The sequence below is a fragment of the Labrus mixtus genome, chromosome 8 (assembly GCF_963584025.1).
Source record: "Labrus mixtus chromosome 8, fLabMix1.1, whole genome shotgun sequence".
NCBI lineage: Eukaryota > Metazoa > Chordata > Actinopteri > Labriformes > Labridae > Labrus > Labrus mixtus.
The window spans coordinates 15,768,526-15,785,455 of record NC_083619.1 but is presented as its reverse complement, the minus strand read 5'-3'; the positions used below and the strand labels follow the sequence as shown (position 1 = coordinate 15,785,455).

At 38.4% G+C, this 16,930-nt stretch overlaps 1 protein-coding gene across 1 annotated transcript; it reads left to right on the top strand.

The window, feature by feature from the left end:
• Positions 1-2,476: 2,476 nt before the first annotated feature.
• LOC132979129 (uncharacterized protein KIAA0040) lies at positions 2,477-9,750 on the top strand. The gene is made up of 2 exons (XM_061044658.1): positions 2,477-2,658; positions 6,505-9,750. Exon 2 carries the CDS (start codon positions 7,154-7,156, stop codon positions 7,487-7,489), a length of 336 nt encoding a protein of 111 aa, XP_060900641.1. The 5' UTR covers positions 2,477-2,658; positions 6,505-7,153; the 3' UTR covers positions 7,490-9,750.
• Positions 9,751-16,930: the final 7,180 nt, after the last annotated feature.

Here is a 16,930-nt window from a genome sequence, read left to right as displayed (position 1 = left end):
GACTCCATGCCTGGAATGTGCAATTAGTTGCCCTTGTAAAAGCCAAAAGTTTACATGCCAACCAATGTCTTTAATGATTGCTGTTCTCGAGAGCAAGAGCAAATTCCTTATATAGACTTATTCTACCTTTCCTTGTCTTTCTGTCTGCCTGTTTTAGAACTGGGACCAAACATTTTACAGCACTGAATCACAGCTAAGGTTTGCCTCGGGCCCAGGGGGCACTGGTTTTATTAGCCGTCTATTTCTGGACACTTGTCAGATTCCACTACAGCAACCCTTTAGTCACTTTTCATTAGCGCTCACTTTTCAAGAGCTCACAGAGTGCACAATGTTTGGTTCACACTTTCTCATATATCAGTGTGTGTTGGCAGAGCCCGCAGCTCGTGGTGATTTGTATTACCCTTTTTGAGACCAGCAATTCCATGAGGCTTTTTGCAATGCTACTGGTTATGTCACAGTTCTTTTTTGCTGTCATGACTTCGTGATCAGTGATCCACAGTGAGCTCAGTGCTCTTTCCTGTAATTTGTTCTACTACAGACTTGAGTTGGATAAAGGGATGTATTGTTTGAGCTTTCCCTCATAGGTGAGCTCTACTGAGAATAAGGTTTCTATACAGCAGATTGGAGCTATGTCCATTATAGTGCAGGGCCAACAGGGTATAAATGGAGAGTACAGTTTCCATAGAGGAAATGAGACATATATGAGGGTCAATGCAATGTAAGTTCAAGGCGAGGTATGCTCAGAGGTAATGGAAGATACAATGCTGTTATGCCAGTAAATATCAGTTGAGGACACTGCAAAATGTGAAACAAGTTTCCCTCTTCATTCATTTATCTACAAACTACTACTCTTTTTTCAAGGTCACCACTTGTGTTTTTTAATAGCAGTAGACCTTGTGGCATAAAATCCAACAGCTTTTTCAGCTCAGTCTTGATGTCTTTAATAGTTGAAAATTGATTAAATATAGGGTGTTTTTTTTTTTCAAAATTACCCTGCAGGCATAAAACTGTGTATTTGTGCATTAAGTAGTGAAACTGTGACTTCACCTTCCATAAACATCTGCAGAAGCAATCAAAAGCAGCCGATGAAACATGCAGTGAAATGGCTTTCATATAAACTGCAGTAAAGAAGGACTTCTATCAAGAAAAGTGTTGCTGCACTCCAGTCATTAATCAACACTTACTGCACTCCAGGTGACTGGACACCATAGAGCCTCAGTAGCAGCTGTGATAGAGCTTCACTGTAGCACCACACACTCCTCCTGTCAGGCAGCACCCTCTGTGTCAGTCCTGCATGTGTATGTGTGCGTGGGCGGTGGTTGTTATTTGTCTGAAATGGCTCAGACACACCTACAGACATGGTGAGGCTCGTCTCATCAATTTTCATGTCACGATGCCCCACAGCTATGAAAAAACACACTGCATGTTCAGCCAGTCACATTGCTGTAAAGTGTGTTTGTTGAGATTGTCGGACAAATTCCACTCCCTGTAGCTGCAGAAGATCATTATAAAGTATCAGTTTTGATCTCACTTCAGTTCAGATGGAGTTTTTTTTAACTTGGCCGAACATGAATCATTATTTTAAATATTTTCTCCTCGACAAAGAGAGCATCTACAAAGAAATTATTCATTCTTTATTGTTTTAAAGTGCTGAATAGCTGCATTGAAAGAATTGCTCTGTAAAAATAGAAGACAAATATAAACTTAAAGAAACTTGATAATGGTTTAATATAGTGATTATACAAGCCCTGTATTAACCACCCTTTAAATAGCACCAAGGCCTTTTGTACTATCTGTTTACAAGTATGCATCATACAGTTTGTAAGTACATGAACAGTATTCGAGTCAGTGCACTCACCCTTTTAGTGCAGAGTAAATAGACTGAGACTCAGTGTCAGAAGAACACTTTTTTCCTCTTTTTGTCCTTCTTGAATAAAAATCCTCTTTTGCATGACTGAACTGAAAGGGTATTGACCACAACGCCACAGGCATGGTAAGTGTGTTTGTGTGTGTGAATATGTGTACACTACGCATAACCTCATATCCCAACTCTCACCTGATGGTACAGTACCTACTACACATGCTCACAGCTTTCATTTCCTCTTTTTGTTGATATTTTAGGACACTGAGATGGGCGGAGTTCTGTTTGTTTCAGATGTTATTCTGCAAAATGAAACTGTTGTAAGAATGTGTGGTGGAGAGCCTTTCCTTTTATATCTTAAGGTTCTTACGAATTCAATAAATGTTCAGTTTACCTAACTTTCCCAGCCTGTCTGACATCATTCAGCGCATGTGTGAGTGAAGCAAAGAAACCTCAAGATTCCACCTCTCTGCGAAGGAAACACACAAGCACAGACAGAGGTCCCATTCTTACACAAAATGGGCAGGGTTCAGTGACGTGACCAAAACACACACACACACACACACACACATGTTCAGAAGACAGAGAGAGAGAGAGAGAGAGAGAGAGAGAGTAGACGTAACAAGGGCAGAGAGGGAAACAGGAACAGAAAGTGAAGACTTGTCAAGATGTCTGGGTAAGGGGGACCAGAACAGAGGAGAAGCCATATGCCAAAACAGAAGGAGCAGAAGTTTGAGCAGCTGACTGGATCAGACAGGAGGGGAGATCTGACCTGACACTTCACATGTGCCTACAGGGTAAGGTGTTGCTTTTCAAAGAGATCTAAAGAGCCGGCAACTTCAAATACTTTGAAACTGTTTAAGAAGTGGTTTATACTAGCTGTTGGAGCTTTGTTGTGTTTTTGATTGGGGAAAAAACAACGGCAAAACTACTGCTGCCTCTTTGGCCCAAAAGAAATCTTAATGACGTTCAGGCATTGGTTAGATTTGACAGGATGTTTGACAATTTGCAACAATATACTGACAAGTTTCTTCCTGCCCGTTTGAGCGCAGCCAAGCGTCACTGTTACATTTCCCTTCAGATATTTTGTTGACTTTTCCAACAGCAAAAGTATCAAAAAATCTTAGTCTTTTGAAAGTGAAAATGTACTTTATTTGTGCACATGATGAATCTGCAACATTGAATAGCCCCTGTTGCTATTTTCGTTGGCTCTTTAAAGAACAGTTATGGATGCTGGTTTTAGTTTCACAAAAATATTTCCCTCCTCCTGCTCATACAGTAAATATGGCGTCCATTTTGCATATTTATTTGAGGTGGAATTAAGTTGACCAAAGTCTGAACTGTCTTGGCTTGTGCTTGTTCCTGCTCAATGTGAAAAACTCAATGACTCCAGACTATCAGTAGGGCCAAAGTATCTCAGTTTATCTTTAAGATGGATCATATTTTCACTGAAAAATAACAAACAACTTTGGCTAAAATTGTTTGTCGGTGGCTGACTCAAGTCAAACTGTCCATGTACTGAGTATCAATACCAATAGATGAGGGATCTGTTCTGACCGTGTGCTCGGGGCAACTCATTAAAGATTCCTGCCTTGCCTTCTGTCACAACTTTGTCTTTTAGGTCGCACATGTTCCTTAAAAAGCAGCAGGGGCTAACTGAGTGCAATCATAACATTTTTTCTCAGCCCCTTCCTGGCTTTGTATGCCCCAGAAACGACCTTTTCCTGTATGTGAATGGCTGCAGGAGCACAATGCCTTGAGAAAGGGAAGGACCTGGCCAGAGACTCAGAAAGGCATCTCAGTGAGATGATATGAACCAGTGAAATATTTGATATGTATTAAGAGTCCATATTTTGTATAAACAGGGCTGAATTCTCTTGACCTCTTTTTTACCAAATCACAAAATATTGGATTAACATTGATTTAAAGTAATGCGAATGGTCTGCAGAGAGGGAGACATGCAAGTGTATCACTTACTAGGGTGGAAAATAATCAGTTCTAATAAAAAAACTATTTCTATCTTGACTATGAACTTTAATATTTTCCCTGCTGGTAAGTGTGAACGCTGACGACAGTGTCAAGAAACTTCATACGATGATCTCATTCTTCCTGGGACTGTAATATTAATAACACTAAGTGACTTCTCTATTCCATTTAATGACTTCGCTGCTGATACATTAGTAGTCATCTCCTCACACCTCTGTGCTGCTCTCGGGCCTTTGTCTCTCTCCAGCAGACTTATTGCTCTGTGACTCTGGTTTGTTGTGTCAATGCTGTTTTCATAATGTTAGGAAGCTCAGAGTGTACACAAAGGTGTTGCTCGGCCAAGCTCATCACAACAACATGTACCGACAGCATAATCCAGAATAATGTGTCATAGACATTGTGATTCCTAACAATGTACAAAGGCTACAGTGCAGCATGTTGTTTTCATACAAAAATGTTTTGAAGCTTGACACAAAAAAACACATCAGTAAATTCAGCCTTTGTGATATTAAATCACATGTTTATAGACATCATGATTTATTTTCCAAGTTTGTCTTGATGATTTATTTTTATATTTTCATTTTTTGATTCACAAAAAAGTTGTAATTTCTGCAAAAAAAAAACATTTTGGCAATACATAAACTATTTTAGTGTTCTGTTGACTGTTCTTGACAATGCAATTAAAAAAGGAAAACAAAAAGTAAAGACACAAAAGCTCCACAAACACAGAAACACAAAAATCATGAGATTCTTGAAAACTATTTTTACACTTTTTTGTTGCTTATTTTGCAGAGACGTTCTAAAGCTGTAGTTTGATTGTTGTTTAATTGTATGTAATGATACATCCCAATACAAATATGGACAATTTAAATCGATTTGACACAAATAATAAACGTAATTTAGTAAGATAATATGTGCGTCACTTTTTATTAGGAAAAATATGCAATTTTATATTACTAACAATTCCACTTGAAAATTAAAAACACATTTCTAAAGATGAATAAGGAGAAGGGATACTTTTTTATTGTCACAGAATTTAAATAAAATAATCATATTTATTCTAAAGTGACTTCAAGAAATTCCAAACACATGCAGATTGAGTCTATGCTAAGAACATTATGTCTATATGCTAAGAACATTCAGTCTATGCTTGGCACATGGGGTGTGTTCGAATTGTCATTTTTGCTTAGGAAGGTTCCTAACTGAGTGAAATGACCCGGAAGCATTTAAGTGGCGGCCATGATAAGAGCTGTTTGAATTCTCTAAAAGCTAAGGAAAGGCGGGTCAGTGCTTCCTTTATAACCTCCTTTAGCATAGGATACACTGGACCATCCTTTACCAAAGGAGATGAGATATGCCGCCCCACAATTCCTTTCGGCCGCAACATTTAAAACAAGTCGCGCATCGTAAATTGACACAGCTCATGTAAGGGATAAAAAGATAAGAGACATTTTTAGCCAGATGATGTTTTATTCAACGTATTTCATTAACTTAAGGATGTTATGTGCAGTTGTACATTTGTATGCTTAAAACATTATGTGTATCTTACCCAAAGAAGTTACTTTTACGGTTCTGTTAAGCCAGGCAAAGAATAACAAATAGCAACATCAAGTGTGATGATTTATTTAGATTGTTGAGACTCTTAATACTCATCTCACACTTTCACGTTTCTGCTGCCAGTTCACAGAGCTCAGCTTCCTGTCGAGCAAACGAACAGGAGGGAAGTTAGCAAGCCTGTGTGGTAAGCCGTTTTAACACATGTAATGGAAAGCACAGAGACAGCCATGCCAAGTCTACCTGCAGGTGCACCCCTCCATTCCCTCTCTCTCTGACAAAGACACAACACAAGTGAGATCTTTCTCTCTTTTGCATCTAGCATACAGAGGAACTAAGTAGCTTTGGGTTACACATATTGTTTGGTATGTCAAATAGTGCTAGAAGCCATGAACAAAACATTGTTATTTCACACCAGTTAGATAAAGTTTTTGCCTCAAGGCCTCCAACTAAATTAATTAAGAAAATACAAATTTTTTCTGGCTTTTATTTTTGAAGACTAACCTCTCTTTATCAGACCATTTATAAAAATTGAAGCACCTCACACCATGTTTTCTTCTCCAGGAGAGCTATAAGAGGAGATTTCATCTCAGGCCAGAGTTAAGTGTTACAATCAGACATTTATGAAAAGTTGAGCCGGGTCCCATCCGTCTCCTCCAATGGGATCCATTAGACGAATATATTCAGATGAATCTCTAGCAGCAGGTCTACCTCTCACCTCTTATCCCTGTCGCTCTGTCACACTCTCTGTCTCTGCGGGACTCTTAGAAAGATTGGTGCCCTCTATCTCTGTCTGGCCTTTCCTCAGACACTATCTCCCTCAATTCCCTCTCGCTCTCCCTTTTCGCCCCTGTCTTCCTCAGCGGGACTCGAAGCGAGAGCTGCCCTGAATCCTGAATGACTCCTCTGCAGTAATGAGGAGAAGGCTGAAAATCTGAAACTGACATTGACAAGAGGAGGAGGAGGGCAGGAGTAGAGATGTTAAAGACAGAGACAGAAAGATGGATTGGAGGCAGGGAAGGAAAAGCGGGCGGATGTAGACGAGCTGTCTGCAAGAAACCAAATTTCTGTCTTTGTTCACTTCCTCTCTTTTTTTCTTTTAGTTCCGCAGAATCGTCTGAATCGGACCACCTCTCTGCATCTAAGACGAAAGCCAAAGGGCAGGCGGATAAAAGGATTCTGGAGAAGAAGACAAAGAGCAAGAAAACACTTTGGTGAGGGCCAAGCAGCATAAACAAACTTTACTTTTTTGTCCTGTTGCCACATTAGAAACATCACAACTTGGAGATTTCACAATAAACCGAGCCGTAAACACAGTGAGCTTTTGGTCTTTTGGATTTGTTTAAAGAACCCTTTGGCTTTGAAAACAACCTTGTGGGACACTTAAAGGAAAGAGGCTTCCTCCATGTTTACAGTGTTACTTTAAAACATACTCAACACAGGATAACATGGGCCTATTAGGTACGTAGAGACACAGGCATCAAAACTGGCTTGTGAAAGTTCAAGTCACCAGAAATATCTCATCTGACAGCCGTTGGATTTGTTGATGAAGTTCAAAGCTGGATTCTGATTACATACAAGGACTTTTATCTTAATTGAACACCGTATCTTAATCATCTTGGTGTCTCCAGCAGCCTCATATGCACATTTACTGACTTTCAAACTTCAAAAACTCTCTAAAGGATTTATTAAAACTTTACAACCACCAGACAGACTCAATTAAAAGGAGCCACCACTCTGTATCTGAACGCCATGGACGGAAAAACTGACAGCATCCAGGATTTTTTCAACCAACTGTGGAGCTTCGCCACAGAAAAACACAACCAGGGCGTCTACAACACGGTGTGCCTGATCGTCCTCCTCGCTCTCCCCCTGCTCGTCCTCCTAACTACTCTGGTGGTGTGCTGTCACTGCTGCTGCTGTCGCTATGCCAACAGATGCTGTTGCTGCTGCTGCAGGGACACCATGGCAACGGCAAGGTCAGAAACGAAGAAGAAGAAGAACTCGACAAATAATACTGACGACCTGTGGATCTCTGTTAAGACGGAGCCTATGACACCTGACAGGGTAGCTCTGGCCATGGTGTAGAAAGGATGCCTTTGCTGTTTGTTTGGGATTGCTGATCCTGGGTCAGTTGGGCAGAGGATATGATGGAGAGTTTCAAAGATCTAAAACTATTTTGGAATCTAAGGAGGCTAAAGAACTTATTTTAGCTGATGGACTGCATACTGGGACTTGTGAATAACAGGTCAACAACATGTAAACAATGTACAGAATCTTGTCACTTTTGTATTCATATGATGTCTTTATGGACAATGTTTACAACCTTTTGTATACGTTTTTAATGTGTGGTACATAAAGGGCGCATTATGCTAAAAGAGGCATAGACATACCTGTAAATGTGTGTGTGCAAGCACGAGTGTGTGTGTGTCGCGTGAGGGGCATTAGGAAGGTGTGTGTGTGTGTTAGAGAGCGAGAGAAAGTACAGTGTTATTGAGAGCACTTTGTTCTTACAGCTCCCATGTGAAATCCACATGGTCTGTATTTGGGAAAAAGAGCCAATTTAAGTCGAGCCCAGCGTTCAAACGTCTCTGTAATGGTGTCTACTCTTCACACTCTAGGCTGCTGATTGACTCTCACAAAGTTAAAGCCTCTGACTTCTGAAAAGTTTCACTTACAGGACACAGAGAGAAACCTTTCTGCGCTTACTCTACTTTTTTAGTATTAAGAAGTGTTAGCCACAGGAGAGGCACTTCTCTTAGTTTTGAATATATGAGAGTGTTTTACCATTCAGGGGTATAATGACCTTTAAAGGCAGAGTTCTAATTCCATAAAGGGGAAATAGAATTTGACATTACTTCTTGATTAAATGACAGATCTTAATAAAATTATAGAACAATCATATTAAAGTTTGTTCCTTTATCTAGGTCAGTTTTTATGAAATCTTTTGATGAGTAAATTTTGTGCACTTTCTTCAAATGCTCCTATGAAGTCTGACAGCTTTAAGAGGTGACCATTTATTTCTGCAACACAACAGACAAGGATGTTTTTGAGGCGTTATTTAGAATATATTTGGTGAGATGGTTGTAGCCTATTGTGTTGTATCTGTGTTTGCATTTATCAGGGATGCAAACAGCACAAATGAAGCTGGCACTGATTATGTTTGCAGTCACTTCTGTTTTCTTCATTATGTGCATGTCAACAACTAACATCAGCAGAGTTAGTTTTTGATTCCATTTTAAGCAATTGTACTGAAATAAGATTATTGTGGTTAATTGTTAGTACCACATGTATGGAACGTAAGATCTAGATGATTAGAAAATAAAACATTTAATTCATACTTTTTTTTGTCAAAAAAGCACTGAGAATTGTAAAGATTTATTTAAACAAATACTGAGCAATGCTGACATCAAGTTCTTTTATTTTTTATCTCATGAGTTGTTATTTTTGTTGTTGCTGTTTTAACCGCCATAAGTCTCTGAGGTGATGTTCCTGTAAGTGTAATTCTCAGTACCAGTAATGCTGGTCTGGAATTGTGAAGAAGCCTTTCAATGACATTTGAAATACATTCATGAATTAATGTAGTCACATAAATAAGGTTTAAAGAAAGCAGATTTGAAATCATTTAAATTAAAAAAAAAAATGTTTTATCACGTTCAAAAAGGAATGTGTTGTGCTTCAAGTGGATTGAGTCTGATTGCTGTTTTTTTTTTATTTCTAAGTATATGACATCCCAAAGGCCAATTAAGCAAAAGTGTCTCAGTAGTGTATTCATCTTTATGCATTAGCTTACATTGGCACTAAGTTGAGCAAGCTCAAGTGCTGCTGGGAAAACAGGCCCTGCTCATTTCATTACAGTACAGACAGATGCATTCCCATGTGGACATTTGTGCTTGTCTCCTCTGGTTCATGTTCAAAGAAAGAGAAACTCAACTTGTTGGGCTTAATTTGAAAGCTTACCCTGCAAAATAAGAATCTCTGCTGCTACGCATGATGACTAATAAGTGCTATTGCCTAAACTGAGAGGGTGCCAAGAAATAACAACTCACGAGTCCCAGGGCTGGCTGAACATGTCCTGTGGTTTGTATTTGTATTTGTAGGGGAGTTTTTTAGTAAATTTGTATTCTGGAAGGAAAACCCACACTTGTTCTGAGGATAAGTCTAAAAATAAAAATTGAAATCTGAATGGAAAGTGAAGACAGACATAAACGCCAATTAGCTTAGCTTAGCACAAAAAATGGAGGCGGGGCAACTGCACAGACATTGTCAATGTCGAAATAAAACACATGTGCTTTTCATTTAAAAGTAAAATAATAAGAAGAAGGCTTAATAAATAAATTGACCTTTTATAGCGATTGTTGTCAGGTTATTTATTGACTATGGCCAGGAAGAAGACTCCAGGACGTAATCTTACACATAACCTCTCCTGCAAACTTACATGTTAATGACTGATGAACGCATTACAATTTAAGCATTATGGGTGTTAACTATCAATTGAATATTGACAAACCAGGCAAGCTTTTTTCCCTTGCTTGCAGTATTTATGCTAGGCTAAGCTAGCTTGTGGCAGGTTTATTGTCAACCTGGTGTCAGAGAAATATGTGACATGCCTACAGCTTCTTCACACCACATTACATAGCTTAGGGAAGGAGGTACATGTGTGAAGTATGAGCTTGTGATTTATTAACACAGCCAATGAAAAGTCAATTATCATCCACTGTTGTGCTGTACACACCAATATTCTAGAAAGTCAGGTGATAAAGTATGAAGAGGGATACTGAGAGGTTGAAAAAAAGAATTGTAACACAAGGGATTTCAAATGACCCGTGTTTGACCAAAAGTTAACGTTGGTTTATTTATTTCTGTCACATAACTTACTTATGTTAAGTACCTTACATAAGTAGCTTTACTGATGTTGGTTCTTACTTTAACTCAAACGACAATCTTTTTATCATCTGCCTAACTAGTTTTTCTGCTTCCACCTAACCAAACTGTGATCTTTTCACACCTTTGGCAGGAACGCTTTTTTGCACTCGCAAGTCCTTTTAATGCACATTATTACCCACGACAACCATACCGCAGGGTTAAGCGGTCGTGGTCATTTCCTGTATTTCTGGGAGACTGTGTTGTAGCTGTATACTATGAGTACAGTTTTTTTTAATCTAACTCGAGTAAAAATTAGTTTCTGAAAGTATTTAGAAAATGAACTTCCCAACCTGATCTGTTGAATGGCTTGTTCTCATGTTGTCGCTAATATACAAATGATAGGATTATATACTAATGATAAATAAAGTCTATCAGGTGGTTAAAATAGTTATTTGGAGTATTTGCAAAAGTAGAAATCTACTTGTGGGTTAAGCAGTTAAAAAGACATGCATAAAGACAGGCAGGAAATCAGCATCATACTTTGGTTTTTTTTACAGCCAAGCTCTAGAAATACATAACGATACTGAAGTGTCAACCTCAACAATGAGATCACTTGGTTTCTGGTAACACATTCCCCTGTCCGCACTATTCTTATTAACACTTAAGCTGTGTTTGTGATCTTCTCTCTGTGTTCCTACTTCTCTCCCTTTGAACAGATGATGATTTATTTTCCAGCGAGTTTGTCAATCAGCACGTGTCAAAAGGTGGGGTATATGATCTTCTCCTTTATTGTGATCAGAGGAAACAGAGCTCTAAGGATTTGTCGTATGTTTAACTACAAATCTCCCTTCTTAGATACTTTTCTTGACGATAGCAGCATGTTTTTGATCCCATCCAATTATGCATGACATTGTTTGTTTAGGTTTTTTTGTTGTTGTTTCACAGTTGAAAAATGCAGAGGTGTTTTTTTATCATTATGAGCCTGGCTGGCTTTGTTGGTAGCTCTGTATGCATAATTTATTCTGACATCTATGGAAACATGATAAAGGACAGCACAATGTGGAGGTTGACAGGAAGAAATATGAAGTATTTTTACAAGCATTGCGGAATCTCATTTTCTTTATTTTTCAATATAAAGTGAGTTAACAGACCCTTTACATCTTGACATAAAGTCATCATCTCTATGTCTTACCATGTCAAATATTAAATGAGCCTCTTCTTACAACGTGGCTGCTCAAACATAGAAATATGCTCACAAATTCAATATTTACACCCTTCTATAGGAAATACTTTCTTTTCATTCTGGAAGCCTGATAAAATGTTTGAGACCACATGACTTGAAATAATTGACTTTAAAATTAAGAAAGAAAAAAACCCCAAAGAGCTATATCTGTTTGAAGTGCATTTCAATAAAGCATGGCATCTGTTTTGCATGGTTTCAAACTGCAACTGACATCAACATGATCTGCAATAAATTATGGAAATATGTTTATAAAAGGGGTTGGAAGGAAATTACTTTTGCCATACACTTCGTACATATTTAACAAACCTGAAAGCTGCTAAGTTAGAGCATTTGATAAACCCTGCTGCCTCTGGTGATCTTCATGAACATGTAATTTTCATCATTGGTTTGATGGCCGTAGCCGAGCAGTCTTTGATGCAAGTAATCAGTTTGGCTTCAGGAACGGTTCATCTTTTACAAAAAATGAGGCTCAGACATGCACTCTGGGAAATTTGTTCCGTCTCACAAAAGTTGTTTCTTAACCTGCGGTGGATGTTCACTGTTGTCAAAGTATTAGCATAACTTACTTATCAGAATGAAAACAACACGTTTGTTTATGTCTCTCTTTTAGGCTGGAGGTGACTTTGAGACAGATCTTTCATAACTTTCTCTTCTTTTGAGTATATGTGGAGTGGAAAAAAAGTGTATCCAACACCCTGAAAAAAAGATTTTCATCACTGGAGTGCAGAGCCAAGATGTGACGAAACGTAAACAACACTGAATGTGTTGACAGGATTTTTATAGTTTACTTCCTCTCGCTGAATGAAAGTGGTGTCACTGTACTCTGTGACACCTCCTGTACACAAGAGTCACATTCAAGTCACCTTTTAGCTCTTTATACCCCCAACGTTTAAGCTCTTTTTCATCACCATAGTTTTAATTTATCTATAGATAATTTAAAAAAAATAGGTGTCCTGAAGCACCTAAAAAGCAACGTCTTCTAGTTTCACTTCAGCAAAGGGGACCTTTGTCACATGTCATGCTCCTCTTCATCTCCTGTCATTTCCAATAAAGTCAAAGACAACACAACAAATGTACTGCAACATAATTATATTTCAAAAGCTTTCCAAAGACGTGCTAGGACAGACCACTAGGAGTCCCCCGTTTTAGATAGCTTTACTGAATGCTCAAGATTTTGCAGCATTAACTTGCCATGAGTCAGAGACAAGTTTGAGCTCTCGTATCAGAGAGACAGTTTTTATTTGTAAAAAAAAAAAGTCAAATCAGACTTCTCTTCTCTTCTCCTTCTCTCTGTCTGGTCAGAACGTCTCTCTTTCCATGAACTGCTCACACTCCACCCCCTCAAACAACCACTCCCTTGTTACAACATTACCAGCTTCCCTTGTGGAAAAAATACATCACACAGGTCCCAAGGCATTAATGCGTCAACCTGAGTGACAAGGGGCAGCCCGATGTGTATGTCTGCAAGTCTGTACTGTATATAACTGTATAAAACAAAACAAGGGGGAGAGTATATGGGAGAGAAACGGCAGACTGTTCTCTGCTCTCTGTTTATCCTGGCACAAAGCAAACCACTCACCTCTCAGAAATTGCAGGAACCAATCTCCTTAAAGTAATTTGCAATCACTGTGGCTGAAAAAGTCTTTCGCATCAATGAGCTTTCATGAGACATTTCATTTCAATGTTGAGAAAAAAATATACTTTACTTGACAGATTTGCTGCCAAATTCTATGCAGTATGGAGCCTTCTGACACCCTTATTTGATTTTGATAAATAAACAACCAAACTATGTTTTCTTTTCACTGCCTCATTTAACCTTTAATAAATGAATCCAAATCCTGAAGTGTCGCAATTTTATCCCCATAGATTGCATCGTATATTTAGAGTTTGAACGATGGGAACAGTTTCTGCCCAGACAGCAAGTGAGCTGTTGCAGTCTGCAGATTATGAGATACAGAATTGGGAAGCTGTTATTATGAAACCAGACATCCGTCCCTGTGAGTATAGTTGCTCAATTCAGTGTGATGAAAGTGTTGTAGTGTTGAAACTCTGAAGCTCTACGCAGACACAATCAACTGAGTGTTAGCACTGATGGCGCCGTTTTATTGTAAAGTGTCACCCAAGTTTCATAACTGATTCATACTGAAAACTGAAAATACAATCTAAGCTCACTCTATCTGCTGAGGGACACAGGGATGTTGTTGGAAAAGCTGATAAGTTGATTACTTTGTCAAATAATTGCAGTCATTTCACATTATGGGGAGACTTTGAGAAGGAAATCATTCACCTACTGATTGTTGTTGACATCTTGTGTTTGTTAATGGTCTGAGTGATGGCAGAGTCCGTTTATTACACTGATAGTGTATAAAGGTGGAGGGTGAGTCTTTACTCCCTCTCATCGTCATTGTGAAGCCAAATGTCAAGATATCCGGCTAGTGACGTCAGTGAACTCTGCAGGAGCCCCATTGGTCTGCAGAGCTGTCAATCATGACTTCCCCCCTTTTTTAAAGGTTGATTGTAGCCAATGTGCTTTGATGAACATGGTTAACAATTCTGAGCCAAGAGTTATTTTAAAAAGAGTCAACATATTGAAGCACATAAGTTCTCATTATCTGGTTTTACTAAAAACTGTATTTTCTCCTCCTGATAACAAAGAGATTCAAGACGTAAGAATGGTTGACTCAATCATTTTGACCAAACTGCACTCTGTAGTTAAAGGGGCTATATGTAACTTTCAAAAATACAGTGTTTGTAGTGACACCAGAGACTGTTAGGCGAACTGCACCGGTAGCCTGTTGCTCGCTCTCGCTGGCGTGCTCGTTCATCATCGTCCGCAAAACACTGGATATTTACCGGCATAATGTTTACAGAGGAGGTAAGTGTCCAAGTCCGTGAAGGAGGCTGTGTTGTGCTAGAGGCCGGTCGTTTATTTTTTACTAACTGATTCTATATTAGAATCACTCTCCATCCTACAAACGACAGTCTCGGCAGGCACTACTGTTGAGCTCTCTAAGCGGAGCGGAGTGAGGAGGACATCCAGAACGCGTATATAACGTCACTTCCTGGAGCTTTCGCGGAAAAAGTTACATATAGGACCTTTAAGCTGTTGTTCAGCAGTGCCATTAGCACTTCATGAAAAACAAATTATGCAAAATTATTCTTTAAAACAGCTATCGTCATAGGCAAACTTCTTTGTTATGATCATGTTAGCATACTGGTGTTAGCATCTAGCCAAAAGCTAATTACACCTTGCTGCCTCACAGAAGAAGTAACATGGTTGTGGGCATTGGCTGTGTTATTTCTATATTGATCCATACAGTGAATTATAAAGCACTAAAGCTGAATTTTAGTCATTTATTTCTACTAGTCTTCATTTTTTATCATGTCAATGTATGACATATAAAGGAACAAGAAGCTTTAATGTTAGTTTGAGGTTACTTTTAATTAACAAAGGAATATTCGTGATTTAAATTTCTTTATTCTGATCTTGAAAATCCTGATAGAGGTCTGGTAGAACAAAACTTCCTGGCCATGAAGGCTTGAATAAAATTTTAATGCATGAACATTTTACGAGTAGCAGTGACTACATCAATTTTGGCAGATTAGCAGAAGGGGTGATTGATGTGCTCTGTCCTTGTCACATAGACGGACAGAGTCTGTAATAGTTACAACAAAAAGTAATGATGTTATAAAGTGAAGGTCAGAGCTGTATTAATGACCTCTGACTGCTTGTCAGTTTCCGGATTGGACATTAGAGTTTGGTCATTAAGGTTCTGATGATGGGACAAACAAACTTCCCTCTTATTGACATTTGAACTGGACACATAACATTGATTGATGGGAGCTGTCCCAAGAGTTAATGTAAAGCAGGACAGACGTCCATTTTCATTCTAAGGCTCGTCTGACACAAAATGATGTGATGTGACAGCGTGAAAGCAGCGTGAAAGCATAATAACGACACATACTTTTACAATTATTACTGACATTGTAGCTATAATATATCTTCCAAAAAAATAATTTCCAAACTTTTATTGACAGAGATAAAAGGTATTTTATGGGGCTGTCATGAAACGTGGATTGTTTTGTCAAAACGGTTGTAATATTTTTTGTCTTTTTGTTGCTGCTCTGCTCGTCTCTGTCCTTCTTCCTGCCTCTCCCTCTATCCCATAATTAAAGCCCAGCACAGTTCAACAGACAGCTGTTCATCATGAGTCTGGTTCTGCTCGAGCTTTCTGCCTCTTAAAAGGAAGTTATTCCTTGTCACTGTAACTTTGCTAAATGTTGTTTTAGTGCACATGATGGATTAATGTTTGGCCTTAATAAATAATAGCACAAACAGTAAGGTCTTTTACCTGATCTTTATAAAAGGTCTCTACATCACATTTGTCATGTATTGGCGCTATACAAATAAAGATTGATTGATAAGACAATACACACAACATGAAAGATTTAATACTGCACTGAGTCAGTTGATATTAATATAAATAAGACTATTATTGAATCATAAAACGAATCAGATTACTGTTATCTGATAACACAAACTGTTTGTAAGTAATCTCATTACTTTTGGAGAAAACTATACTGAAGATATCAGATGGTGTTGAATCAGATTACATTAGTCTGAATGAGACTGTAGAGGAATGCCAAAGTAATCTGGCTGTGAGTAATATTTGAACAACATATATTGGACTTGATTTAATCTTGTTTGGTTTATAAGGTACATTTTTTACGTTAATTCAATGTAATAAACTGGATGACAGTTGTTTTAATAAGCTGACAATCTGTTGAAGTTAGTATTTAAACTGAAGAGATATTAGCTTATGTTTGTGTGTCTGTGTGTGTGTGTGTGTGTGTGTGTGTGCGCCTGTCTCCTGTCTCCCATCTCTCTGGAGGGTGTGGCTTGTGCAATCAAGCACCTGGCTGGATCTCACACCTACTCATTAACTCATCTGCTTCAGTATAAGAACGTCAAGTCCATCTATGGAACATCATCAGTGTCAAAATTACTCAGACTTCATCTCTCAGAACAAACCACTCAGCACTCTGCCCCGAAATAAATCTCCTTCAAACCTTTCAATTACATCTGTGTCTGTGTCTTCTGGGTTCCTCCCTAACAACAAGCTTTCACAGTTTAAAAAAAAATCTCAGTAAAAAATGTCATAGATCACAGATACATTTATTTTATATTCATTAAACTAAATGTTTAAATCAAGCAACAGTATTAAGATAGCGTGACAGGCAGCCAGCCTCAGGAGCAGTGAACTCATGAGTGAGTGCTAACTCATTAAACGTCTCACACAAGCAATTTTTTACACTTTTTCAACACATTTATTTTGTTATGACAATCGTACTATACACAGAAAAAGTTGCTACTCAAGAGTCTTCATAGGACATACAATGAACACCTATAATACAAATAA

What these genes read in the sequence shown, in the direction of transcription:
- LOC132979129 (XM_061044658.1), top strand. Translation starts at nt 7,154, where the DNA reads ATGGACGGAAAAACTGACAGCATCCAGGATTTTTTCAACCAACTGTGG.